This window comes from Hyperolius riggenbachi, chromosome 1 (genome assembly GCF_040937935.1).
Source record: "Hyperolius riggenbachi isolate aHypRig1 chromosome 1, aHypRig1.pri, whole genome shotgun sequence".
Lineage (NCBI taxonomy): Eukaryota > Metazoa > Chordata > Amphibia > Anura > Hyperoliidae > Hyperolius > Hyperolius riggenbachi.
Window position 1 is genome coordinate 417,585,558 of NC_090646.1, and position 27,550 is coordinate 417,613,107.

General features: G+C 45.3%; 1 protein-coding gene across 1 annotated transcript in view; it reads left to right on the plus strand.

Annotated features, from left to right (window-relative positions):
- The window catches only part of LOC137552722 (cytochrome P450 1A1-like), a 47,006-nt gene extending 25,118 nt beyond the window's left edge, over window positions 1-21,888 (plus strand). The window contains exons 4-7 of the mRNA XM_068271411.1: window positions 2,602-2,691; window positions 16,522-16,645; window positions 19,174-19,260; window positions 21,284-21,888. Coding sequence (XP_068127512.1) covers window positions 2,602-2,691; window positions 16,522-16,645; window positions 19,174-19,260; window positions 21,284-21,566 — 584 coding nt within the window. The 3' untranslated portion in view covers window positions 21,567-21,888. The remainder of the gene's footprint in view (window positions 1-2,601; window positions 2,692-16,521; window positions 16,646-19,173; window positions 19,261-21,283) is intronic.
- The last annotated feature ends 5,662 nt before the right edge of the window (window positions 21,889-27,550 follow it).

Here is a 27,550-nt window from a genome sequence, read left to right on the forward strand (position 1 = left end):
TTGATGGGTGTCCTGCTAATTCTGAATCTGGAACTGTCATAGGTTCCGTGGGGGTGCTTGGTAGCTCTCCATGTGAGCCTGGTGAGCGTTCTGGCTTCTTGGAATCTCTGCGGAGCTTCAAGGCGTTCTGGGAGATTCCGAGAGAAGTTTTGCTTGGTACCCTGAATACGATCAACAGCGGCTTTTGTTTTGAAAGAGACACTTCGAACAGGTTTTGTGGCAGATTTGGTATTTTCAGACGCTCCTTGGAAGGTGGTGGGTATTGTCTGGAGGGTGTCGATGGCTTCTTCTCTGGCGTTCACAGTCCTGATGGGTGTTATACTGAGACTGGTAGTACTGATGGGCATGTTTCGGAGGCTTCTGTTTCCGATGAGGTCGGTTTCGGGTGGACTGACTCTGGAATTGGACCTTGTCGGGCTGCCCCGACCTTCATGAGTCTTCTGTTAGAGTGGTTTGGAGATATCAGTTTTGAGGGTCGTCTGGAATTCGACCCTAGAAGGGGGGGTACTGTGAGAATCTGCTCAGCTGCCTGTGCAGACAGGCAGCGTTTTGGTCACTGTTCACGTCTGCATTCTGCAGGTCTCTTTAAGAGAGACATTTTGTCAGTTCTGCACCTTGCTGCTGAGGAATTTGCATACATTCGTTATGCAAATCCCCTACCTGCCTCCTGTGATGACTGGCAGTATAAAGGTTGGGATTACCCACAGTCTTCGGCTGGTCATTCCTTCAGGGTTTGTAGTACACACTCCTAGAGAGTGTCAGCCATGCTACTACTTGTTGAAGTTATCTTAGAGTAATTCCTGGAAGCTGTGCTAGGCAGATTTCCCTAGTGCAGTGAGGATTGTTTATCTGTTTGTTTGTTCTGTTGCTGTTGTCCTGTCCCAGCGGTGGTCGACAGGAAATGGTTCTGATCTCTGTTCTTGGAGTATAGCTGGTGCAGCGGTTGCTGCCAGCTATCTCTTCTGTTCTGTCTCCTGGGATCGCGCTAGCCACTTTTCGCTAGTGCTGGGGATCCTTCTGTTCTGTCTCCTGGGATCGTGCTAGCTACTTGCGCTAGCGCTGGGGATCCTTCTGTTCTGTCTTCTGGGATCGCGCTAGCCACTTTTCGCTAGCGCTGGGGATCCTTCTGTTCTGTCTCCTGGGATCGTGCTAGCTACTTGCGCTAGCGCTGGGGATCCTTCTGTTCTGTCTTCTGGGATCGCGCTAGCCACTTTTCGCTAGCGCTGGGGATCCTTCTGTTCTGTCTCCTAGGATCGCGCTAGCCACTTTTCGCTAGTGCTGTGGATCCTATCTCTCGCTTGTCCTTGTTTTCGTGTGTCTGTCTTATCTGCTACGGACGCTTGCTGGAGGCTCGGTGATGTAACCGTTAAGCAAGCGTTCGCGTCCTCTGTTTCATGTTTGTCTGTCGTTGGTTAGTTAGGTGTGCTTGTCTCTATTGTGCTTATCACGTGGAGACCGCGCGTAACCGCGTGCACTGTTGCAAATGAGTGCAGTGTTCGCGGTTAGCTAGCGTTTGTTATTTTCCATATTTCCTCATTGTATGATTTGCTGTGCCTTTGCTACTCTCGTGCTCCGCCTTGCTGTAGCCTTGTGTCACGCTTGGCGATCGCACCTCTCGCGATCGCGTTCCTGCTTCGTATCTGCTGTGGTGTGTGCACAGTCGCGGGTTGGCGACTAGTTTTATGCACACACACACAATCTGTCACTGTGCTCACTCTCAATCGCTTCTCTTGCGATTACAGTTCTTCCCTTCGTACAATTCCTGTCTGGCGTGTGTGGTAGAGCAGAGGAGCTGTTCCTCTGCACTCCACAGCTCCACCTGCCATCAGGAATTTCCCTCTGCAGGTGCATTGCACCTACTGCTGGGTTCCTGCAAATTTATACGCTTGTGGAGGAAATCCGCCGTGTCAGCGCATGTCTGGTGCGCTGACCACGGAGCCGATTCCACAATCGTTACAGTACCCTGTTGACCCTTCCCCCTAGTATAGGCAACCACATGATCTCCCCCTCCCCCCAGTATAGGTAGACAGATAACCCTTCCCTCAACTCCTGTAGTTTAGACAGCCTAATGACCCTCTCCCCCTTCCATCCAGTAAAGGTAGCCTGATGACTCCTTACCCCCCTTCCCTCTAGTATAAGAAGCTCTCCCCCCTCTTCCAACTAGATAGCCTGATGACCCCCCTCCCTCCAGTACTGGTAGCCAGATGACCCTTCCTCCTCCCCCAGTATAGCCTGCTGCCCACCCGCCCTTAATTGTTTGGTGCCCTAGGCCATGGCCAATGTGATCTTGTCTTAAATCCCTGGCTGCATTCACTTGCATTAAATGGGACTTCACCGCTCCATACTTAACCACAGCTAGCAGCTGTATGTACCACTCAGCACAGCTGCCTGTGTAAACAGGTCCTAAGTGATGATTTGGTTGCTGTACCTACATTTTTAGATTTTTTTATCCCTTTGCAAACTACGTTTATTTATTATATTTTTAAATAGCTAATATATCTATAGATACTTGCCAATAAGCTAAAAGTAATGTGAATGCAGTAATAATACAGTAGTAATCATTTTCACTATATCTTGTTGTTATGTTTGTTTCTTTTTCAGGATTTGACACAATCACTTCTGCACTGTTGTGGTGCCTGGTGTACCTATTGAAGTATCCAGAGGTACAAGATAAAATTCACAAGGAAATAGGTAAAGACTTGTATCAGGAAACAATTTTGGTTAAAATCTATTAACCTGATGTCTGATGTCTAGGGATGCTCATTCGAATTTCGCGGAATTGAAATTTCCGAGTTCCGATCAGAAATCCGAATTTCGGAAAACGGAACTCGGAAATCAGATTTCTGCGGAAATACTGCATTACTGCAATTCGGTAATTTTAGCCCAATTACAAAATCGAAATCAATGAACCTATCAGAGAATGCAGAAAAAACTTGGAAGTATTTGGCCAATCAGAGAATGCAAAAAAATGACAAAAAAACACAACTCGGAATTCGGAAATCCAAACTGGGAAATCGGATTTCTGTAGAATACTGCATTACCACAACCTGGCAATTTTAGCCCAATCACAGAACTCGGAAACATTGGACCAATCAGAGAATGCAGAGTCAATTCGGAAGTATTTGGCCAATCAGAGAATGCAAACAATGACCCGCAAAAACACTACTTGGAAATCGGAATCCGAACTCAGAAATCGGAAACCGATTGGAAATCCGTGAAATCGGTAATCGCCAATGGCGGAAATCGGAATTTCTGCGGAATCATAACAATTGACATTCCCGACCATCCCTACTGATTTAATTGTAGCTGTAAGAGATGGTCTGTGAGATGCTAATTTTTCCAGTAATCGAGTATAATAGCTTGAAATTGGGCCAATCAGGAAGTATATCGCGGTGAAAGAGTCCAGTACTCTGAATACAAACTGTCTGGAAGCTAACATCATCCAATAGTGTTAATTTGATGCATTTGTTTTGAATGAAAGATGTGGATTCTGCCTACAATTGGGCTCGCCTGCACGTGTATGCTGGTAGTCAGTCAGATGTAGCCAGTTTTGTGGAGCGCTGCCACTTTTTCCCTGCTGTCCAAAAAAAAGGATTTATATCTGATTGGTCCATTTTCAAACTGCAAACAATTTGTAGTAAATTTACATGAAAGTCATAAACATTTGTATTGCACTGAGCAAATGGTCAGTAGTTCTGTAACAACTCAGAGAGCCAGGGTAGAGGATTGATGTAAAGATAAGAACAAGAGAACATTGCCATGTGATGCATCTCAGTGCTGAAGGAATGGTGTAGACTTATATGTAGTTGTTATATAGATATACAGTATATAGGCTGCCTGTAAGTTGTAACACAGCATCAGAAGTATTGTTTTGTATGTATTGTAGGAGAAAAACAGAATTGCTCAATGTTCTCTTGTATGGGATATCTGGAATGGAAACTAACCCTTTGGTGCCCTCTGTTAAATAAATAATAATAATTAACAAAAAAAACACAGCAAGAGTTCTGGTCATTAGGTATGCCCTGGGGAACTAACAATCAAATTCCTACCATAGTCATAGTGTAATGGTCTACCATATTATTATTATTATGTATTTATATAGCACTGGTGTCTTCTGCAGCACATTACAGAGTACATAGTCATGTCACTAACTGTCTTCATAGGAGCTCACAATTTAATCCCTACCATAGTCATAGCCTTATGTCCTACCATATTATTATTATTATGTATTTATATAGCACTGACCTCTTCTGCAGCACTTTACAGAGTACATAATTATGACTGTCCTCAGAGGAGCTCACAATTAGTGTTGGGCGAACAGTGTTCGCCACTGTTCGGGTTCTGCAGAACATCACCCTGTTCGGGTGATGTTCGAGTTCGGCCGAACACCTGATGGTGTTCGGCCAAACCGTTCGGCCACATGGCCGAACTAAGAGCGCACGGCCGAACGTTCCCCGAACGTTCGGCTAGCGCTGTGATTGGCCGAACGGGTCACGTGGTTCGGACCCGAAAGCGCTCTGATTGGCCGAACTGTCACGTGGTTCGGGTAAATAAATACCCGAACCACGTCATATTTCCGCCATTTGTCTGTGGGATTAGCTTTGGGTAGGCAGGCAGGGTAGTTCGCGCTCCAGCCACGCTAGCCAGGGTCCCCCCAGTCATTGTGTCGCTGCTGGGAATAGTAGTACACCGCTCGCTCAGCATTCTGTTTACTGCCACTCTGTGTACCTCGCTCAGCCACACTATATAGCATTCTGTTTACTGTTCTGTGTCTGCTGGGAATAGTAGTACACCGCTCGCTCAGCCACACTATATAGCATTCTGTTTACTGCCACTCTGTGTACCTCGCTCAGCCACACTATATAGCATTCTGTTTACTGTTCTGTGTCTGCTGGGAATAGTAGTACACCGCTCGCTCAGCCACACTATATAGCATTCTGTTTACTGTTCTGTGTCTGCTGGGAATAGTAGTACACCGCTCGCTCAGCCACACTATATAGCATTCTGTTTACTGCCACTCTGTGTACCTCGCTCAGCCACACTATATAGCATTCTGTTTACTGTTCTGTGTCTGCTGGGAATAGCAGTACACCGCTCGCTCAGCCACACTATATAGCATTCTGTTTACTGTTCTGTGTCTGCTGGGAATAGTAGTACACCGCTCGCTCAGCCACACTATATAGCATTCTGTTTACTGCCACTCTGTGTACCTCGCTCAGCCACACTATATAGCATTCTGTTTACTGTTCTGTGTCTGCTGGGAATAGTAGTACACCGCTCGCTCAGCCACACTATATAGCATTCTGTTTACTGCCACTCTGTGTACCTCGCTCAGCCACACTATATAGCATTCTGTTTACTGTTCTGTATCTGCTGGGAATAGTAGCACACCGCTCGCTCAGCCACACTATATAGCATTCTGTTTACTGCCACTCTGTGTCTGCTGGGAATAGTAGTACACCGCTCACCCGCCACTGTATAGCATTTTGCTCTGTGTCGCTGCTGGGAATAGTGGTACACCGCTCACCCGCCACTGTATAGCATTGTGCTCTGTGTCGCTGCTGGGAATAGTGGTACACCGCTCACCCGCCACTGTATAGCATTGTGCTCTGTGTCGCTGCTGGGAATAGTGGTACACCGCTCAGCCACACTATATAGCATTCTGTTTACTGTTCTGTGTCTGCTGGGTATAGTAGTACACCGCTCGCTCAGCCACACTATATAGCATTCTGTTTACTGCCACTCTGTGTACCTCGCTCAGCCACACTATATAGCATTCTGTTTACTGCCACTCTGTGTCTTCTGGGAATAGTAGTACACCGCTCACCCGCCACTGTATAGCATTGTGCTCTGTGTCGCTGCTGGGAATAGTGGTACACCGCTCACCCGCCACTGTATAGCATTGTGCTCTGTGTCGCTGCTGGGAATAGTGGTACACCGCTCACCCGCCATTGTATAGCATAGTGCTCTGTGTCGCTGCTGGGAATAGTGGTACACCGCTCACCTGCCACTGTATAGCATTGTGCTGTGTGTCGCTGCTGGGAATAGTGGTACACCGCTCAGCCACACTATATAGCATTCTGTTTACTGTTCTGTGTCTGCTGGGAATAGTAGTACACCGCTCGCTCAGCCACACTATGTAGCATTCTGTTTACTGCCACTCTGTGTACCTCGCTCAGCCACACTATATAGCATTCTGTTTACTGCCACTCTGTGTCTTCTGGGAATAGTAGTACACCGCTCACCCGCCACTGTATAGCATTGTGCTCTGTGTCGCTGCTGGGAATAGTGGTACACCGCTCACCCGCCACTGTATAGCATTGTGCTCTGTGTCGCTGCTGGGAATAGTGGTACACCGCTCACCCGCCACTGTATAGCATTGTGCTCTGTGTCGCTGCTGGGAATAGTGGTACACCGCTCAGCCACACTATATAGCATTCTGTTTACTGTTCTGTGTCTGCTGGGAATAGTAGTACACCGCTCGCTCAGCCACACTATATAGCATTCTGTTTACTGCCACTCTGTGTACCTCGCTCAGCCACACTATATAGCATTCTGTTTACTGCCACTCTGTGTCTTCTGGGAATAGTAGTACACCGCTCACCCGCCACTGTATAGCATTGTGCTCTGTGTCGCTGCTGGGAATAGTGGTACACCGCTCACCCGCCACTGTATAGCATTGTGCTCTGTGTCGCTGCTGGGAATAGTGGTACACCGCTCACCCGCCATTGTATAGCATTGTGCTCTGTGTCGCTGCTGGGAATAGTGGTACACCGCTCACCCGCCACTGTATAGCATTGTACTGTGTGTCGCTGCTGGGAATAGTGGTACACCGCTCAGCCACACTGTATAGCATTCTGTTTACTGTTCTGTGTCTGCTGGGAATAGTAGTACACCGCTCGCTCAGCCACACTATATAGCATTCTGTTTACTGCCACTCTGTGTACCTCGCTCAGCCACACTATATAGCATTCTGTTTACTGCCACTCTGTGTCTTCTGGGAATAGTAGTACACCGCTCACCCGCCACTGTATAGCATTGTGCTCTGTGTCGCTGCTGGGAATAGTGGTACACCGCTCACCCGCCACTGTATAGCATTGTGCTCTGTGTCGCTGCTGGGAATAGTGGTACACCGCTCACCCGCCACTGTATAGCATTGTGCTCTGTGTCGCTGCTGGGAATAGTGGTACTGTATAGCATTTCTGTACTGCCACTGTACTGCTGCCAGTCAGCGTGTACTGTAAGGATAAGTGAAATGAGGAAGAAATCCGGTGAAAGAGGGAGGGGCAAGGGAAGAGGTGTTTCCCCTGACGGTTCACGTACAGGCCACAGGGGAGCACCCAAGAAAACCCACTCAATACCGCCCATGTTGTCCAGGACAACAACCCTCACAAATCCAAAAGAACAGGACCAGATAATTACTTGGATGACCTCTCAAGCGTCCAGCAGTGGGTTAAGCAGCACCAGCACATCACGCACGAGGTCCGAGTCCTCAGCCAGTTACAAGGAGCCAGTGGGCACAAAGCTGACACAACCGGCAGCGACACCACGCACACAACTGCCAGATAACCAGTCCGATGAATTACCTCAGGACACAATGGGGTATTCGCAGGAGCTATTCCCAGCCCAACAAACTTCCACCTTTCAAAGGTCAATGGAGGAACAGCCAGAAATGTTGTGCCCGGATTCACAACCATTAACTGTGGGAAATGCACCGCGCACTGAAATACAAGGCGAGTCCGAGGAGGACTCGGAAACCCAAATCCCAGAGCAAGTTGGGCAGGAGGTGTTGCAATTGCAGGAGGTCGGCCGACAAGATCTGGAAGACGACGTTGGAGTGAGCTGCGCAGAGGTTGTTCTGGGGAGCTCTACTCCACGGCGGCGGCCCCCCACAATGACATATGACGAGTTTGAGGAGATGGAAGAGGAGGGTATGGACAATGTGGACAGAGACCGAGATTTTGTTTGTGAACGAGAACATCGCCGTCGTAGCAGCAGCACAGATGAGTCTGTTGAAGAACCCACTGCTGCACGAGTTCGCCTTGTGCCATAAGGTAGGCGGCGCGCAATTTCAGGCACCACAAGCGTGGAAGTTCAAGTGAGAGGCAAAAGAGGAGCAAACAGAAATCGCCAGCAAGGCAGGTGCTCCAAAGTCTGGGCTTTCTTTGAAGACTGCACTGAGGATGTTACCATGGCGATTTGCAAGGTGTGCAAGACCCGCCTGAGCAGGGGGAAAAGTATTAACAACCTCTCCACCACCAGCATGAGCCGCCACATGCTATCCAAACATCCCACTCTGTGGGCAAACTCGGCAGGACAGGGTACCAGCAACACTGCCTCCCTTGGGTTCACCAGACTCACCACCAGACCCGCCTCAGCAGCAGCGGTAGCCCAGCCATTGCGTGGTTCACAACATTCACAAACATCAGACGCTGACACTGTCACTTTCCGGAGTAGTGCTCTTGAGGTCTCCCAGTCTTCATCAAACACAACAACCAAAAGCCCTTCCGTGTGCAGCGCTACGGTTCAGTTGTCTGTGTCGGAGATGTTTGAGCGCAAGAGGAAATTGCCAGCAAATGACCCCCGGGCCGTGGCACTAACAGCCAGCATAGCCAAGCTTCTGGTCTGCGAAATGCTGCCATATCGAGTGGTGGAGACAAACAGCTTCAAGGGCATGATGTCAGTTTCCATCCCACGTTACGTGGTTCCCAGCCGCTACCACTTTGCGCGCTCTGCAGTGCCTGAGTTGCATGAGCACGTGGTCAGCAAAATAACCCTAAGCTTGAAGAATGCCGTTGCCTGCAAGGTTCACCTCACTACTGACACCTGGACGAGTGCGTTCGGCCAGGGTCGATACATCTCCCTTACCGCGCACTGGGTGAACCTTGTGGAGCCTGGCAGCGATTCCTCACCTGCTACGGCGCGGGTGTTGCCCACACCACAAACAGCTGCACCGCCGTCCCTCCCACTGGATAACAACAGCAGCACCTACCTCTCTGACTCCTTCTCCTCCAACGCATCTCAAAGCTGTACCTCATCCGGAAACGCTAACCCAGCAGCAGTAGGATCGTGGAAGCAGTGCAGCACAGCTGTTGGCATGCGTCAGCAAGCGTTGCTGAAGCTGATCTGCCTTGGGGATAAGCAGCACACAGGGGAGGAAATTTGGAAGGGAATAAAGGAACAGACGGATTTGTGGCTGGCACCGCTGGACCTGAAACCGGGCATGGTTGTGTGTGATAATGGGAGTAATCTCATTCGCGCTTTAAGGTTGGCTAAGCTGACACACATCCCTTGCCTGGCGCACGTGATGAACCTAGTAGTTCAGCGGTTCCTGAGGACATACCCAGGCGTGGCCGATCTTCTGTTGAAGGTGCGTCGAGTGGCCAAACATTGTAGAAATTCCAGTACTGCTTCGGGGGCACTCGCCAAGATGCAGGAGCGCTTCAATCTCCCCCACCATCGCTTGCTGTGTGATGTCCCTACGCGCTGGAATTCTACGCTGCACATGCTATTTATTTATTTATTTATTTGTTGTATTTATAAAGCGCCAACATATTACGCAGCGCTGGACATTAATTTAGGTTATGCTAGCCCGCTTTTGTGAGCAGAAGAGTGCAGTGGTCCAGTACATGACGGCGCAGTACCGAGGCGCATCCGGACAGCTGCCAAGCTTCTGTGGATCCGATTGGGCCAACATGTTGGACCTCTGCCAAGTCCTCCAAAATTTTGAGCAATCCACGTTGCTTGTGAGCAGTGACAACTCTTCAGTCAGCATTACCATACCACTGCTGTGTTTACTGAAGAGGTCAATGTTGAAAATCAAGGAAACAGCTGTCATGATGCAACTGGGGGAATCTGAAGGAGAAAACGATCAGCGTGATGGTACCAACATCAGGCCATCCGCCTCAGGGAACGCTGGCCCCAGCAGCTATGACGAAGAAGAGGAGGAGGAACAGCTGGAGTTGGAGCAGGAATTTCATGCCACCACTGACGAGGGCCAGAGCGGTGCACGTTGGACTTCCACAATTCAGCGCGAATGGTCAGCAGAAGCAGACCAGGAGGAAGGTGACGACTATGATGCATCACAACAACTATCACAACGCTCACAAGAGGATGATGAGGATTCTGGTAGGACTCTGGCACACATGGCTCAATTCATGCTAGACTGCATTGAACGTGACCCACGCATTGTGCGCATTTTGGACAACACCAATTACTGGGTTTATACCCTTCTGGATTCACGGTACAAACACAATGTTCCAAAACTGCTTGAAGAAAGAGTCAGACAGGTCAAAATGGAAGAATACCAGCAGGCCCTTGTGGAGACTTTAGAGAGGAGATTGACATCCTCCCCCTCCTCTAGCCAGTTGTACGCCGACAGACTGACTTCCGCAAACCCAGGACGACCAGGAGGGCAGCAAACAACGCAAGCTGCAACTAGTGCCCAAAAGGGAATGGTATCGGCAGTGTCCTTGGAGTGGGAAAATTTTCTGACACCCATGCAGCAGCAGCCCACTGAACAGCAAGCGTGCAGATCCACCTCCAACACCGATCGCCTGGAGAAGATGGTCAAGGACTACATGTCAGATGACGTAGCTGTGTCGAACAATCCATCTGCACCCTTCAACTATTGGGTATCGAAGCTAGACCTGGCACGAACTGGCAATGTACGCAATAGAGGTGCTGGCTTGCCCGGCAGCCAGCGTTATGTCGGAACGCTGTTTCAGTGCTGCCGGAGGCATCGTCACAGATCGGCGTATCCGCCTCTCCACAGAAAATGCAGACCGTCTGACTCAAATTAAAATGAATCAATCCTGGATTGGAAATGACTACGCAACACTCCAGGACCCCAACCAAGTAACATGACCAATGAACATCTGGGATGGTGTAGCGTTTCCGGTCCCTGTTTATTGAACCTCTCATCTGTATTACATTTATGACTACATGGCGGCAAAAAGCATTGCTGCTATATTCGCACGCTTTTTGTCCTCATGCAAGGCCTGGGTTGTTGTGTCTCACAATGCGTGGCCTTCTCCTCCTGCGCCTCCTCCTGTTCCATCACGTCTGCTGCTGCTGGGTTAGCGTTGCCACGTGGTCCCTGTTTATTGAACCACTTATCTTTATTACATTTATGACTGCATGGCGGTACAAAGCATGCTATCCGCACGCTTCTTGTCCTCATGCAAGGCCTGGGTTGTTGTGTCTCACAAAGCGTGGCCTTCTCCTCCTGCGCCTCCTCCTGTTCCATCACGTCTGCTGCTGCTGGGTTAGCGTTGCCGCGTGGTCCCTGTTTATTGAACCACTTATCTTTATTACATTTATGACTGCTTGGCGGTACAAAGCATGCTATCCGCACGCTTCTTGTCCTCATGCAAGGCCTGGGTTGTTGTGTCTCACAAAGCGTGGCCTTCTCCTCCTGTGCCTCCTCCTGTTCCATCACGTCTGCTGCTGCTGGGTTAGCGTTGCCGCGTGGTCCCTGTTTATTGAACCACTTATCTTTATTACATTTATGACTGAATGTCGGTACAAAGCATGCTATCCGCGCGCTTCTTGTCCTCATGCAAGGCCTGGGTTGTTGTGTCTCACAAAGCGTGGCCTTCTCCTCCTGCGCCTCCTCCTGTTCCATCACGTCTGCTGCTGCTGGGTTAGCGTTGCCGCGTGGTCCCTGTTTATTGAACCACTTATCTTTATTACATTTATGACTGCATGGCGGTACAAAGCATGCTATCCGCACGCTTCTTGTCCTCATGCAAGGCCTGGGTTGTTGTGTCTCACAAAGCGTGGCCTTCTCCTCCTGCGCCTCCTCCTGTTCCATCACGTCTGCTGCTGCTGGTGCTGGGTTAGCGTTACCGGTCCCTTTTCGTGGAAGCTCTTCTCTGTATTACATTTATGACTGCATGGCGAAAAAAAGCATGTTACCTGTGCAAAGAAACATGACATTTTCCACATTTAAAAGACAGTTTTTCCTTTGAAACTTTACAATCAATTTTCTCAAAAACTATAAGCTCTTTTTCAAATATTTTTTTTCCTCTTGTACCCACTCCCAAGGTGCACATACCCTGCTAATTTGGGGTATGTAGCATGTAAGGAAGCTTTACAAAGCACGAAAGTTCGGGTCCCCATTGACTTCCATCATGTTCGGAGTTCGGCGCGAACACCCGAACATCGCGGCGATGTTCGGCGAACGTTCGCGAACCCGAACATCTAGGTGTTCGCCCAACACTACTCACAATCAAATCCTACCGTAGTCATAGTTTAATGTGCTACCCTATGATTATTATTATTATTTTTATTTATTCATAAAGCACTGACATCTCCTGCAGCAGTTTACAGAGTAAAGTATCACTGACTGTCCTCAGAGGAGCTCGCAGAGGATCCTTCCATAGTCATAAGCTAATAGCTAACCATATTACATACTTATATAGCACTGACATCGCCTGCAGTACTTTACAGAGTACATAGGCATGTCACTGGCTGTCCTAAGAAGAGCTTTTAGCTTATTGGCTTCCCCCTAAAATTGGCTCAGGTATACAATTGACATATGACTATGGTAGGGATTAAATTGTGAGCTCCTCTGAGGGACAGTTAGTGACAAGACAAGTCATATAAGAGTAGTGACTATATTGTGCCTTCAGTATTGTGGTGTTTTACATGGAAGCATTCTCCTGTTCTTTGTGTCCTGTTCGTAAGTAGTGATGGCCCGAACATCAAATTTTCAGTTTGTTAACTTCAAATGTGAATTTCAGCAAAAGTTTGCTAACAGGCGAATCGCCATAGACTTCAATGGGTAGGCAAATTTTAAAACCTATAGGGACTGTTTCTGGCCACAAAAGTGATGGAAAAGTTGTTTCAAGGGGCCTAACACCTGGACCGTGGCATGTCGGAGGAGGATCCAAGGCAAAAGTCCCACCAAAAGTCATGTATTAATGTCTAAAGGGCAGAAATCAGAGTACATTCCTAAATTTGTGGAATTAAGTGCTCTAAAACGTCCGGCATGCATACATGGCGATAAGATAGTGTAAGGGCTAGGCCCGGTTCACTCTGACAGATGAAACACTGCCTTAAATGCACCACAAACAACCGCAAAGAGATTTAGTGATAATGTCAGGTGAGCAAGTCATTATTTTTTCTAGTTGACACCTCCAGGACATGAATGTTAGTCCTCTTGGCGGCAGTTTTTGTGTAGTGGTGTGTAGTGGCTGCCGTGCCGTGCTTGTGCGGACTTTCGTGGGAGTGCAGGCGATTATGGTTTTCCAGCCCCTATGGTCAGGCTGAGGTAGTTCATTGACAGTTAAGTGCACAGATACTGCACTGAGGCCTTATGCAGGAGGCAGTAGTGGATACTAGATGCAAGTAGTGGTGGTGAAGGATTATTGGATTATGGTCGGTGCACTACTAGGACCAGCAGACTTGTCTCCAACAGCTAACTTGTGCACTGGACACAGAGCAGCAATACAATAGCAAGAAAAACAATGTACCAGCCCTAAGAAGTGCTTAGCTGTTCAGGACAATGTGGTAGAAGCAACACTAACACTCTCCCTGTCAGCAGCATACTCTCCCTGATCTGCCTAGCACAGAAGCCAAACGCAGACTGCAAAATGGCTGCTGTGCTGGCTTTCTGATAGGTGTGTGTGTGTGTGTGTGTGGGGGGGGGCAGTCCAGGTGGGAGGGATAGCTGATTGGCTGCCCTGTGTCTGCTGACTCTGGGCTGAGGGGTCAAAGTTTGGTTTAATTATAATGTATAAGGGGCAAATCGAACACCCCATGTGTACGCCTGAGGGAGCGAACCCGAACACTCCTGGTTCGCCGCAAACTATTCATAGGGTGAATAGTTCAGGCCATCTCTATTTGTAAGTCTAGAAGTCACAGGACTACTCTGCACTGCATACAGTTGATGCCCAGTGGAGATAGTAGTGTGGTCCCCAGAAAAGAGTAGCGGATGCCACCAAGCATGATAGTAATGGAGATTCTATGCATTGAATCCTGTCTCAGACTTCTATTCTTTGTGCAGAAAATTCTAACATTTTGAAACAATCAAAGACCTTTTTATAAAGGCGTAATAATTAACCTCTTGAGGACTGCAGGGCTAAACCCCCCAAGTGACCAGGACATTTTTATAAAAAAAAGGCCACTGTAGCTTTAAGGCCAAGCTGCAGGGCCGCACAACATAGCACACAAGTGATTCCCCCCCCCCCCTTTTCTCCCCACCAACAGAGCTCTCTGTTGGTGGGGCATGATCGCTCCCCCCATGTTTATTTTTTTTTATAAATATTTTCGTTCGTGTTTCTTAAAAAAAAAAACCTGTTCCTTTAAACTCCCTCCCTCCCTCCCCCCAGCCAGCCAATCATGGCGATCAGGTCTCATAGGCTTCACCCTATGAGAGTTGATCGCTCTCTTGTCCCCCAGGGGGACAGCCGTTTCACACGGCTGTCCCCAGTGCAGCGCTGCTGCTGATCGCAGCGCTGCACTGTATAAATAGACGGCGATCACGCCGTCTAACAGTCTCCCGAGCGGTGAAGGCGGGGCGGAGCTCCGCCCCCCAAGCAGGAGATGCGCGCGCAGCTTGCGCGTGATCTCCTGCAAAACAGAGCCCCAGGACTTTATGCCAATTGGCGTTAGGCGGTCCTGGGGCTGCCGCCGCGGCCACGCCCATCGGCATGACGCGGTCGGCAAGAGGTTAAGGATATTAGAAAGACAATCAAATAAGCCAAAAATGGTCATAAATATGCAGTTAAAATAGAATAAAAAGTGGCATTTAAATCAAATACAGTATATATTAATGATAAATACTCACCAGCTTGATGCACCTTTGTGAGCTAGGTGCTCACAGTTCTGGTGGCTGCTGCAGAATGTGCACTGCTGGAACTAAGAAAATAGAGTGGGTCATGTGAGGCTGGTGAATGTCTCCTGTTACATATCTGTTTAGCAACAGTAATCAAAGGATATGACAAGCATGAACATGCAGGGCCCTGGCGGTCATCTTCTCTGATCCCTTGAGTAACCTTAACTTACCAAAAATATCAGTTGTCAACCAAGTGAAGCCAAAGCGTCTACCTTCTTTAACCACTTCACCACCAAGGGGTTTTCGCCCTTATGGACAAGAGAAATTTTCACATTTCAGTGCTCCTCCCTTTCATTCACCAATAACTTTATCACTACTTATCACAACAAAATGATCGGTTAACCTTCATAGCCTCTAAGGAAGCATTTTCTACATGAAACAGCTGTCAGGCTTGTTAACCCCCACTGCTACCACGCTGTCTGTATTTCCTGGTGATTAAAGGTATACCATAGCAGCAACTGTGCCTCAACCTTCTCTTGCTATGCAAAAAATGATCTATATCTTATGTTTTTGCCACCAGTTAGCCTTTCTTTGGGTGGTACATTTTGCTCAAAATGATTTTATTCTTAATGCATTTTAACAGGAATGATAAGAAAAAAAAATGAAAAAATCATTATTTCTCAGTTTTCGGCCATTATAGTTTTAAAATAAAGTGTGCTGCTGTGATTAAAACCCACACATTTTATTTGCCCATCTGTCTCAGTTATTACAATGTTCAAAATATGTTCCTAGTGCAATGTATGGCGACAATATTTTATTTGGAAATAAAGGTGTATTTTTTTCCATTTTGCGTCCGTCACATGCCTTTATTTGCAAAAATAACAGTAATATACCCTCGTCATTCATATTAAAAAAGTTGAGTCCCTAAGGTAAATATTTATGTCTTTTTTTAAATGTTCATTTTTTTTTATACAAGTGTAGGGGGTTGTGTTGTGATGTATGCAGGGTGTATTTTTACTATTTGGCCTCTAGGGGCTTGATTCACTAAACCGTGATAACTCATATCACGGCCGCGCTAGTGTTTTTTGCGCGCAATCGTTAATTTTCGTGCGCAATTGCGAATTTTCGTACTCGAAAATTCGCAATCGTGCACAAAAACGCTAGCGAGCCCGTGATATGAGCTATCACCATTCAGTGAACTAAGCCCACAATGTTTCCCCACTTTACCTTTCTGTGCGTACTGTTAGCACACTAACTGTTTGTGTTACTTTCATTTTGTCACTGACCACAGCATTTCATTGATGCCAGTGATCATTGATCACAGGCACTGTGTTCCCATTCAGTGATCTGTCTACTAATGCACAGCGATGAGAACACGCACAGGAGCGCATGCAGGAGCACACACAGCGGGGATCCCGGTGGGAGATGTATATCTAAACTCCTGGAACAAGAACAGTAATCCTGCGGGGCATAGATATACTGTTGTTTTTCATATACTGTAAGTGGTTAATGCCCCATTTTTATTATTTACCCCTGGATTGTTAATCTAGTATAGTAAATCAGGGTCTTATACAAATTCAGTTTTCATCTTTATTGCTGATAGAAGTGGCAAACATCTATTACTACATTTATACATTTACAGTCATTAGCAGTATTTTTTGCAGACACATGGCTATACGGTATAGTGAGTTATGAATGAATGATTCTTACAATAGCACATGTACCTGTTTTTTTTGTAGATGAAATTATTGGAATCAGTAGAGCACCCAGGTTCAATGACAGAAAGAATTTACATTACACAGAGGCATTTATCAATGAAGTGCTGAGACATTCATCATTTGTACCATTTACAATTCCACATTGGTATGTATACATAACTGTATTCTTCATACAATCAGAAAAAAACTATTTGTGCAGAAATGCCCCTAAACAGGAAGCTATCACCTGTATTTCAGTATGGATCTATCATCTGTGCACTGGCACATCAGCAGAGAAGCAGGTGTTCAGAAACCTCATGACATACATCTTTTATATTAAAGTGGAGCTGAACTCTTGCAGAGGACAGAAGGAAAACATAGAGAAATGCACCCTGTATTTATTTAGAGAGTTTTGCCTGTCTAATCCCCACTCATCTGTGTCTAAGCACAAGTTGTAATTTGATCCGTCAGCTGTGTCAGCTGGTTGCCCAGCAGAGAGCTCATTTGTAAACACAGCATGTTAACAATATGTCTGCTTCTGTGAAAGGAAGGAAAGGAAGTAGACACACTGCAGATTTATTGCAGGATTTGTATCAGCTGTAACAAAGAAATGTTAATCTTTAAAAGTTATTATGCTGTTGCGTATATGTTGAGTAGAGAGGAAGTTCTGAGTTCAGGTCCACTTTAAATAGATCTGTTTACAGATTTGCTGTTGGTTAAGGAAATGTCTGCATCTTACCCGAGTAAGTTTGTGATATAAATTGTACACTGTCTGGTAGTAAAGGTCTAGTTCAGTACAAACACGCACTAAGGATAAATCCAAAAACCACTTATTTTAATCAAATGACCAGACCAGGCAGAGCTCTGGCACCAATCTGGCCTGGTACACATAGATGATTACAGTTTTAATGAATATAGTATATACAGTAAATCTGTATTTATGCATACATACTAGGTATAGAAGTACCTTTGGATCAATTTTAACATGCCCATAACACATTTATGAACCCCTTATATATTTTGTTCTTGCCATAGGGGACTATAGTTGTTGATGGGGGTTTCTTTCTTTAAAAAAAATCTACACTTCAATCCTTATTACTGGCTTTAAATAAATAACCTGATTGCAGCTATTAGCTATTAATGCGAAAAACTCACAGCCTTATTCAAAACCCCAAAGTATACAAAACTGAAAAAAACTTAAAGAGGAACTTGACTGAACATTATATATAATGTAATCAATGTTTACCCACTGAAAAAAAATCTTTCCTCTCCTTGATTTACATCCTTAACCACTTTAGTACAAGCGGGCTCTGCCCTCGTAAGAACCAGAGACCGCTGGTACAAGAACGACGGAATCGCGAGGAATCGGCACGCATACCTGCCGCAACAGCTGTCATCGCCAGGATCCTCAGGACATAGGCTCTGCCGTCTCTATGACGGCAAAACCATGTGAGCCGGTCAGGAGCCGCTTTCATTGGCTCCTGACCGTGTCTATCAATGTAAGCCAATGGGAGCGGCTTACATTGATAGACACAGCCAGCAGCCAATGAAATCGGGTCCTGGCTGGCTCACATGGTTCTGTCCACATAGAGACAGGCCCTGTGAGCTGCGGCTAGAAACGGGGGGTTTGAGCGGCACGATCGGTGGGGAGCGATGGAAACAGCGAATGTGCGCTGTGGACAGTAATTGAAATCTATGTCCTGCCAGCCAGGAGCCCACCAAAACAGGACGTAGATTTTAATCACCCTGGTCCGAAAGTAGTTAAATTCACATAGGTAGCAACATCTGTACTGCTGGCAAGGTGGGTCACTGCAGAATGTTTGTTTGTTGTGTATTCCAAAGTGAGTAGAAATAACACCTGGTCTCCCAGAGTGCAGAAGGCTGCATAACTAAGTAGCATAGGCTACAATTTACTAAATTCTTATATATGTAGTTACATTGCCTCTTTGAATGAGTTAAAGATTACCTTGGCATTTGCTTTTTTTCTGCATTGCACCCTCTTCCTTGTGAGATAAGCACAATGTACAAGGTCAGGCAGTCTATACAAGTGTATTCATAACATGCAATGCATTCAACACAGAAACATCTGGCATTGCACAGAGAGTAACTTCCCACTGTGGCTGCTGGACTGGCTTGCTGCAGTGCAGTATGATATTGCACGCGTTTCTGTGCACTCTTCCATGAAATGTAAAATACAGTATGTAAAAGAAGTCACAAGTGGGTATGTGACACAACAAAGCTCTTTATTTATCTAGCTGAGTGACAGAGAGATAGTGTGCTCCTGTTATTATGCAAAAGGTAATAATGTAATAAATGTTGCCTTGCATTCATCTGTTAGAGTTATAGAGTTGTTTATGGCTGCATCAATGTGATTTCATTGCCCTTTTGAAACCTTGTTTGGCATTGATCCGTGTGTGTTATGTGCATTACACGTTTGTTGTGGATGCTAGCTGGCAATTACATAGGTCAGTGAAATAATCATGTAATCTAGTAGTAAAAACATATCTGCTTATTTGATCTGAGTAATGCCTTGCACACGATACACGTTCTTGGACGAGGTAGTTTTCAGTTATCTTTTCAACAAGATAAGCAATTTATAAACCAAGATGCTACAATACTGTGGTAAATGTTTGTAAAAACCATACTAAAGTTTGTTTGTTTGTTTGTTTTTTCTTCAACTGTGTGTTTATTTAGCACTACCATGGATACAACACTGAATGATTATTTTCTTCCAAAAAACACTACGGTATTTGTCAATATGTACCAAGTAAATCATGATCCGTAAGTACATTTATTTAAAATAACTTTTAAAAATATGTATGTAACGATTGGTGTCAGCAAGAACAGATTTTCTGATTATTGGTGATCTGCAGTATCACCAATAATTAGGATACTATACCTGATTATGTGGTGATCTGCAGAATCACCAATAATGCGAGTATAGCGAGACACAGGACAACCAGATGTAAAGATAGGTGTTTGGTGCAACAGTAATACAGATAGAGATACCAACTCCCCCAGAGGAGTTGGTAGAGGGAGATATCTCTATAGAACACGGGGATCAGCACTCCAGCAAGCTGGAGATGCAGATGAACTCGTAATCAGTTCACCCGAGGAGCGGATGGTGCACAGTAAGACAACGTATACTGATCACCCGTGGAGCGGGTGATTCAGACTGTACTGCAGCAGGTGATCACCTGAGGGGCAGGAGATCAAGACTGTACTGCAGCTCCTAATCACCTGAGGAGCAGGTGATGAGGACAGTACCGTAGTTTACTAGTCACCTGAGGAGCAGGTGATTAAAGGCCCATACACACGTCGGATTTCTGCGAACGACGGGTCGTTTGAACGTTCCGTCGTTCGCCCGCTAAATCGGGCACGTGTACAGGCTGTCGTTCGCTTGATAAGGGTGAGTTTGAGCGATCCACCCGGCGGATCGCTCAAACTCACCCTTATCAAGCGAACGACAGCCTGTACACACGCCCGATTTAGCGGGCGAACGACGGGACGTTCAAACGACCCATCGTTCGCGGAAATCCGACGTGTGTATGGGCCTTAAGACTGTACTGCAGCTACTGGTCACCTGAGGAGCAGGTGATTAAGACTGTACTGCAGCTACTGGTCACCTGAGGAGCAGGTGATTAAGCTGTACAGAGAATCCCTCACCAGGGACTAGGCTCACTGGTGAGGGCAAGAGAGTCAGACAAGCAGATTCAGCAACAAACGGACAGATACGGTACAAAGACAGAAGGCTTAAATCAGAGTAGTGTTCAGGCTGAGTCGGCAACAGGATCAGATAGGCAGAAGCACAGAATCAGTAAGCAGAAGAGTAGTCAAGGCTAGCAGAAGGTCATAACAAATAATACAATTCAATTAGTACTTTAGCTATCAACAGAATCTGACTAATAAGTGTGGATCCCCAGCTCCTGCTGGTTCTAGCACACTTTGGGATCTGACTTATGGTGGCCATACATGGTACAATTTTTTCATACAATCTTACCATTTCTAAGTAATATAAGGGAACTGCCTAAATTATTCTTTCAGTATATTCACTTAATTTACCCTTATTCTAAATAGAAATTGTAAGATTGTATGAAAAAATTGTACCATGTATGGCCACCATAAGGTCTGAGTGCTAACACGTAGCATTTGCAACAGCAGACGAGGAGCTACTGACAGACAGGTCCTATATATACTGAGAGCGCCCCACAGTGCCGCCCCAGTCACTCAGCCAATCAGCAGCACTGCTGGAGTCAGCTGACCGGCCGATCAGCTGACTCCCCTTCTATTCGCATAAAGGTCCTGTCGCCTGGCGCGCGCGTAGCCCTCAGTCTATATGCAACTGAAGGACCAGGCAAAACTCCACCATGTAACTGCGCGGCGGAGGCCGCCGGCTGAGACGTGGAGACAGCCGCCATGCAGCTCACCGCTGCTGCGGCATCTCCGCTATCTATTACAATGTAGTCTTCAGTTTGGTTACTTCAGATCTGGAGCTGTATTCCGTGACCAGCAACACCACTACAGGGAAACCCTCTTTATTCCGGTGCATACTTGCCACAATCAGCCTATGCCTACAAGTCCTGCCAGGGGGTGATGCCACTTAACGTTTCTGGGGCCTCGACCTTCATCAGATTATAGATGACAGATGTAACAATATTACAATAACTTCAAAGATATTTTTTTAATCATTTGCCACTTTAAGTTCATATTTAATGTAGTATTATTTGTGTAAAACACATTTTCACCGTTTAAGTGTCTGTATAATGAATTTATCATTCACTCATTTATGTGTTTGGTTTTGCAGGACTGTTTGGAAAGATCCTGACCTATTTGTCCCGGAAAGGTTTCTTGACGGGGAGGGACGTATTGAAAAAAGCTTGATAGAGAAAGTGTTAATTTTTGGCTCTGGAGTGAGAAAATGTTCTGGAGAGGACGTGGCTCGGAATGAAATGTGTACTATTCTTACATCTATACTACAGCGACTGCACTTAGAGAAAGAGCCGGGGCAAAATGTGGAACTAAAATCTGTTTTTGCATTGTCTATGAAGCCAAAACCATACAAAATCAAAGTTGTAAATAGAGCTTAACATTTTTATTCTAAGAGCCATATAGATATTGCAGTGTGTAGGTTTATACTTTTTTTTTTTTACAGTACTGGAGGTGGTGGAGGTTCTGCAGTACTATAGAAGTAAAAATCTCTTGCAAAGCCACTGTACTTATACCGTAGCCACTTATACCACTTCAGCCTACAGTGTTGTTTCACCTTATGCATCCGAGCAACTGTCACCTCCCATTCATTTGCCAATAACTTTATCACTACTTATCACACCGAAATGATCTATATCTTGTTTTTTCCGATACCATTTAGGCTTTCTTTGGGTGGTACATTTTGCTAAGAATTATATTAGTCTAAATCCATTTTAACAGGAAGATTAAGAAAGAAATGGAAACAATTCATTATTTCTCAGTTTTCAGCCATTGTAGCTTTAAAATAATACATGCTACCATAATTAAAACCTATGTATTTTATTTGCCCATTTGTCCATTTGTCCCGGTTATTACACTATTTAAATTATGTCCCTATCACAATGTATGTTGCCAATATTTTATTAGGAAATACAGGTCCATCACTATTTACAAGCTTATAATTTACTAAATGTTTGCAATATACCATCTTCACATGCATATTAAAAAAAGTTCAGACACTTAGGTATCTATTTATGTTTTTTTTATTGTAATTTTTTTTTGTCATTCAAAATTTTATTTGGGTAATTTTTGGTGTGGGAGGTAAACAGTTAAAATTTAAATGTAATAATGTGGGTTTATTTACTTAACATGCAAATCGACGGCAGGAACGATCAAAGCCCGAATCGAGCACGTCGGAAATAGTCGAATCAATCCCGATCGACCCACGGATCGAGTGGAAAAATGCGTGGTGCGTACCCAGCATTAGATCAGTGAATGGGAACAATGTTCCCATTAATTGATCTCGGGGCTAATGGAAGGTGGTGGGAGCAGGGCAGGCTAGCTGGATGGATATATCCGTCCAGATAGACCGAAATGGTTAAAAGACTGGATAAGCTGATTAAGGGGCTATTGTTTCTCATATGAAGTTTGGGACACTTTTAGGTTTCACTTATTAACTGACTATTGTTATGAAAATAGTTTGGAGCGTATCTAACCACACTTAGGCCTGTATCCAATTAACTTTTTCTCTTGGGTCATCTCCTAGGAGATCATTTTCATATTCTTTTTAAAGGGATCTTTAAGCCTTAAAAGAAAATCATTTTCACTCGTCAGGGGCTTTTACCAGCCCCTTGCAGCCGTCCCGTGCCCTCGCAGTCACTCGCTGCCAGCTATTTTCTTTTTCGACCGACAGGCTCACTGCGTCTGCGCAGGCTTTGCTACGCATCTCTTTCTTAGTGTTCCTGTCCGCAATACCGCCCTTCGCAGGCGCAGGACGGTATTGCAGATGGGAACGCGAAAAAGACTATGTATGGCCAGGCCTGTTGCCAAATCAAAACTAGCTGGCGGTGGGGGACAGGAGGATCCGCGAGTGACTGCGAGGGCACGGGACCTTTGCAGAGGGCTGGTAGAAGCCCCAGGTGAGTAAAACTGATTTTTTTTGTTAGGCCTACGTGCCTCTTTTAAATAAATAGGCATTTTACAATAAAAAAAACCCTAAAAGTAGGTGAAAAATTACTATGAATATTTTCTTGCTTGCTGGTGGATTAAAGGACATTTTATGACAAGGTGTGAAAATATCACTTAGGAGAAAACTCAGGAGAAAAAGTGATTTGCATATGGTTGGGCCATAGGGCCTGAAAGCACTTCCATTGTTCCTCAGTGGGGAGGTGATACGATCCAACAAACCTGCAATTATCTTTTGTAAAATCCTAAATTGCAAAATCCTAAAACTTTTGCCTGATTCTTAATGAAGCAATTTATTAAATGGATGCTGCACGGAACTGTAATCTCACAACCACTAATTTACCTACCTCTATACAATTTTCAATACGTTTAATCAATGACCCAGGTGAGGCTGGGAAATGCTGAACAACTAATAGCAGCAGGGCCGGACCAAGGCAGAGGCGAGAGAGGCTCAGGCCTCAAGGCACAGTGTAGGAGGGGGCGCACAACTAACTCAGCTATCATTCCCCTTTTGTGTTTGAAGCAGAGAGAAATAAGAAAAGGGGATACATGGCAGTGACTGCAAGCCAGATAACTAGAGATTAAGATGTTGGGGGGGGGGGGGGCTGAGGCACCTCTTAGTCTGATAGCAATGAGAGTGCGACGGCTGGGGTGGGAGGGATAATGGCTTGCGCACTTTTGTGTCTCAGCCTTAGGTGCTGGAGGACCTTGTCCCAGCTCTGAATAGCAGACCATTTTTTTTTATACATCGGGTACTGAATAATTAGGATTAGAAGAATTATGTCACTGTCCCCAAAGTTATCCCAATATACCTTGCTAAGTGAGTGACATAATGTTCATGGTGACAAGGCTGAAGAAGGACCAATGTCCATCAACTTCAGCCTCAGTGAAGGCAACAAATGTAAACTACAGAATAAGGCCTTCTCATCAACAATCAGCCAACAAAAATCTATTGTGTGCGTAGTCAGTAGTCAATACATCTGAAAATGTAAACTCTTCAATACAAATAAAAAAGGGATACAATATCATCAATTTTATCTCATAAATACAGCTTTCTTGGAAGTGTGTGTGTGTGTGTGTGTGTGTGTGTGTGTGTGTGTGTTCAATCAGCTCACAAACACTACCAAAAACTAGTGAACAAGCATTCACTATACAAACAAAGCCATAAAATTCCATATGTGTGTGCATGTAGTTTGTGATACAAGAATTCTGGTACTTTCTAGCCACCACTGTGCTGCTGGTAATGGCAATAATGCTGGCTGGCTAAATAGCAGATAAAGCTGCTGCATGGACCTATTTAATGTACTGTATGTAGCATTCTTGTCAGGTAATATGCGTAACAAAAAAGTATTGGTAACCCCTCGTCCCTTGGAGTTTGGAGATTGCCTCTTAAGTAATCTTCTTCCATTGTTTTTTGCTGTAAGAAGAGGAAAAGGTTGCCCCATAATCAACAGGCTCTCCTATGTTTGAAAAAAGAGCATGTGAGGATGGGGGGTGGAGGTGGGGCACTCCGGAGGAGGGGGGTGGAGGTGGGGCACTCTGGAGGAGGGGGGGGGGGTAATATACTGTGATAGTGACATGAGTATAAGCCAAGATCCCCACTTTTGCACCCATTTTTGTTTTCAAAAATTCAACTTATGCTCAAGTATAAGCCAAATTCATACAGAAAATGAGCTGTGCAATTGTGCACCTTCTAAGGAGTTTATGCATTCTTGTCTTTTGTGAAACTCTGGTAAGGTCAAGATGTACCGGTACATAGTGAAACTCTCAATAAGGATGGCTATAACGTGAAAAAATCTAAATACACAAGGTTTATTTTAAAGGTAGTATTATTTACTCATGCTTGACATGTTAGTATGATTGCTGTTGTCCATTCCATCATAATTGCACAATTTTCCTCTATGTGGAAATTACTTGAAAAAGTGAAACAGAGGAAATGAAATGATTTGTTTATCTTGAAGACTGAACTCAAGTAAACTGAAATGACATGAATGAAGGCGATTTAGAAGGATGTTGTACGTAATGTGCCAGATACAAGCATGGTGAGGGTTCCATAGCAAACGAAATCAAACAGAATACCTTTCAATGCACTGACATCATAAGTGATAATAATGTATTTTGTTTATTAGTTTTAGAGAGGTGAGTAACAGCATTTCTGATGTGAGCTGTCAGGTATAAAGGAGAATTGTGTTCTAGGCTGATTTCATGATGATCCCTGTTGGACTGCCTTATCTGAATAAGGTCTTTCATCATTTCAGTGGAGAAAAATTTCAGTCAAAGAATACAACACAGAGTTCCACTTTTGAAGCAGGGATACTATATAGAATGATGACACACTCAGTTAAGAGTTTAGATTTTTTTTTTTAAAGATGAGCTTAAATATTTAGTAAATCAAAACATGCAAAACATACAAGATTCATCTTTAGAAACAACATCCCATAAAAGGTGCAAGTAATCACATGACCAGATCAATTGTTTAATAAAGCTTTATTAAACAATTGATCTGGCCATGTGATTACTTGCACCTTTTTATGGGATGTTGTTTTTAAAGATGAATCTTGTTGAAGATCTGTGGATCAATTTTTTTTTGCATGTTTTGATATATTAAATATTTAAGCTCATCTTTAAAAAAAATGGGGGTCTCTTCAAATTATTTTTCATGTATCTATCCTTGTATTTATACTGAAGAGTTTAGAATTGGCCTTTCAGATCAACTTACAAATAAACTAAGCAGTGTCCCTGAGCAACCTAAATATCTAATGACGCTCCTCTTCCTTTCATCCCAGGGCCCCCTCTTACATTGATTTACAGAGTACTGCAGCAGAGCAGGGTACTTCACCAGATTTCAGCAGCTGGTTGGGTCCACACTCCTCACTGCACCTGCTGTTCAGCCTCTTTCCTTCTTATGGATCTTGATGCATGTCACGTGCCATGCAGAAATGCGAGCTGTAAGGCGGAATAGGACTAAATAGCATGCAACTGCACTGAAGATAGTTGACCCGACCCGCCACTTTAGGCAGGTAAAGTACCCTTCTCTACTGCTCTCCTTTGCTTATATCTGTGGAGTTCAAACACTACCTAGTAGATAAAGAGATGTGGGCACAAAGGCTCTCTAATACTACCATCTTGGGGGACTGGGCCAAAAAAAGAAAGCCACTAAAGGTGCATTAAGAGAACCTCTCGGAAGGAGTATGACATCCAGTCTTAATCACTAATCATTAAAAGAATGGTGCTACCTCTCAGAAGGAGTACAGCATCTAGTCTTTATCACTGACCACAAGAATCTTGAATATCGTTGGCATTGCACCATCAAGTAACTAAAACTTTCCAGAGAAAAAGCACTCTTCAAAGCAGCTCATTTGGGTGGCGGTGGTGCTTTGGTAAAATGGACTCCCAGGGGTAAATTTAGTTTTTAGGTGGATATTGGCATCGATGAGGTGGAGTCAGTTAGGATTAGGCACCAATAGAGGAGGGGTTCAAGTGAGAATAGGGTTAGGTTTAGTGATAGCAAAATATTGGTAGAAAATATCAATATTCTAGTATCATATTATCCGATGTCCAATAATTGATAATAGTTAATAATATTGTTAATTTTACCAGTATTCTACTAGCTGCTATCCCCAAATTACAACAGTGCCTATTTTACATTTATGCATGTTCTTCACTTGTCAAAATTTGAATTACACATAATCTATAGTCCCAGGTCCAAGCACTCTAAGCTTGTTTCCCTGTCACATGTAAAATCATTCACATTTTTTAAGCAGGTGGCAGGGGCCAAGCTAGAAATGGCTGGGCCCCATAGCAAATTTTTCTCTTAGTCCCCCTCCCACCTATGGCTCCTCCCGGGAAGGGGGGATAGCTTGGGGGCCCTAAAGGAGGAGGGGAGGGTGCTACTTGGAAGGAGAAGAAAGGAGGGTGCCATTGGGTAGGGAGGATGGTGCCACTAGGGGGGTAGAGGGTGCCACTGGATGGGGAAAATGGTAGAGGAGGGTACGACTGGGAGGAGGGTGACAAAGGGTGGGGAGGAGAGAAGAGGAGGAGGCCACTGGGTAACAGGGAGGTGCCACTGGTTATGGAGGAGGGGGGTGCCACTGGGTGGGGAGAAGGAGAGAGGAGGGTGCAATTGTGTGGGAGAAGAGGGGTTCCAATGGGTGGGGAAAAGGATGCTACTTGGTGGGGGGAGAGGATGGTGCCACTAGGTGGAGAAGAGGGCAGAGGAGGGTGCCATTGTGTGTGGAGGAGGGTGCCATTGGGAGGGGAGGAGGGTGCCACTGGGTGGGGAGGAAGAGGTGCCACTGTGTGGGCACTGTACTGCCACCCTCCTGTGCCCCTTGCAGTGCTGGTGAGTAATCCTGGGATGCAGGGAGGGAGGCTGACATCATTTCTCCCACCCTCTTCATGGCCCCCCTTGTGACCCCCT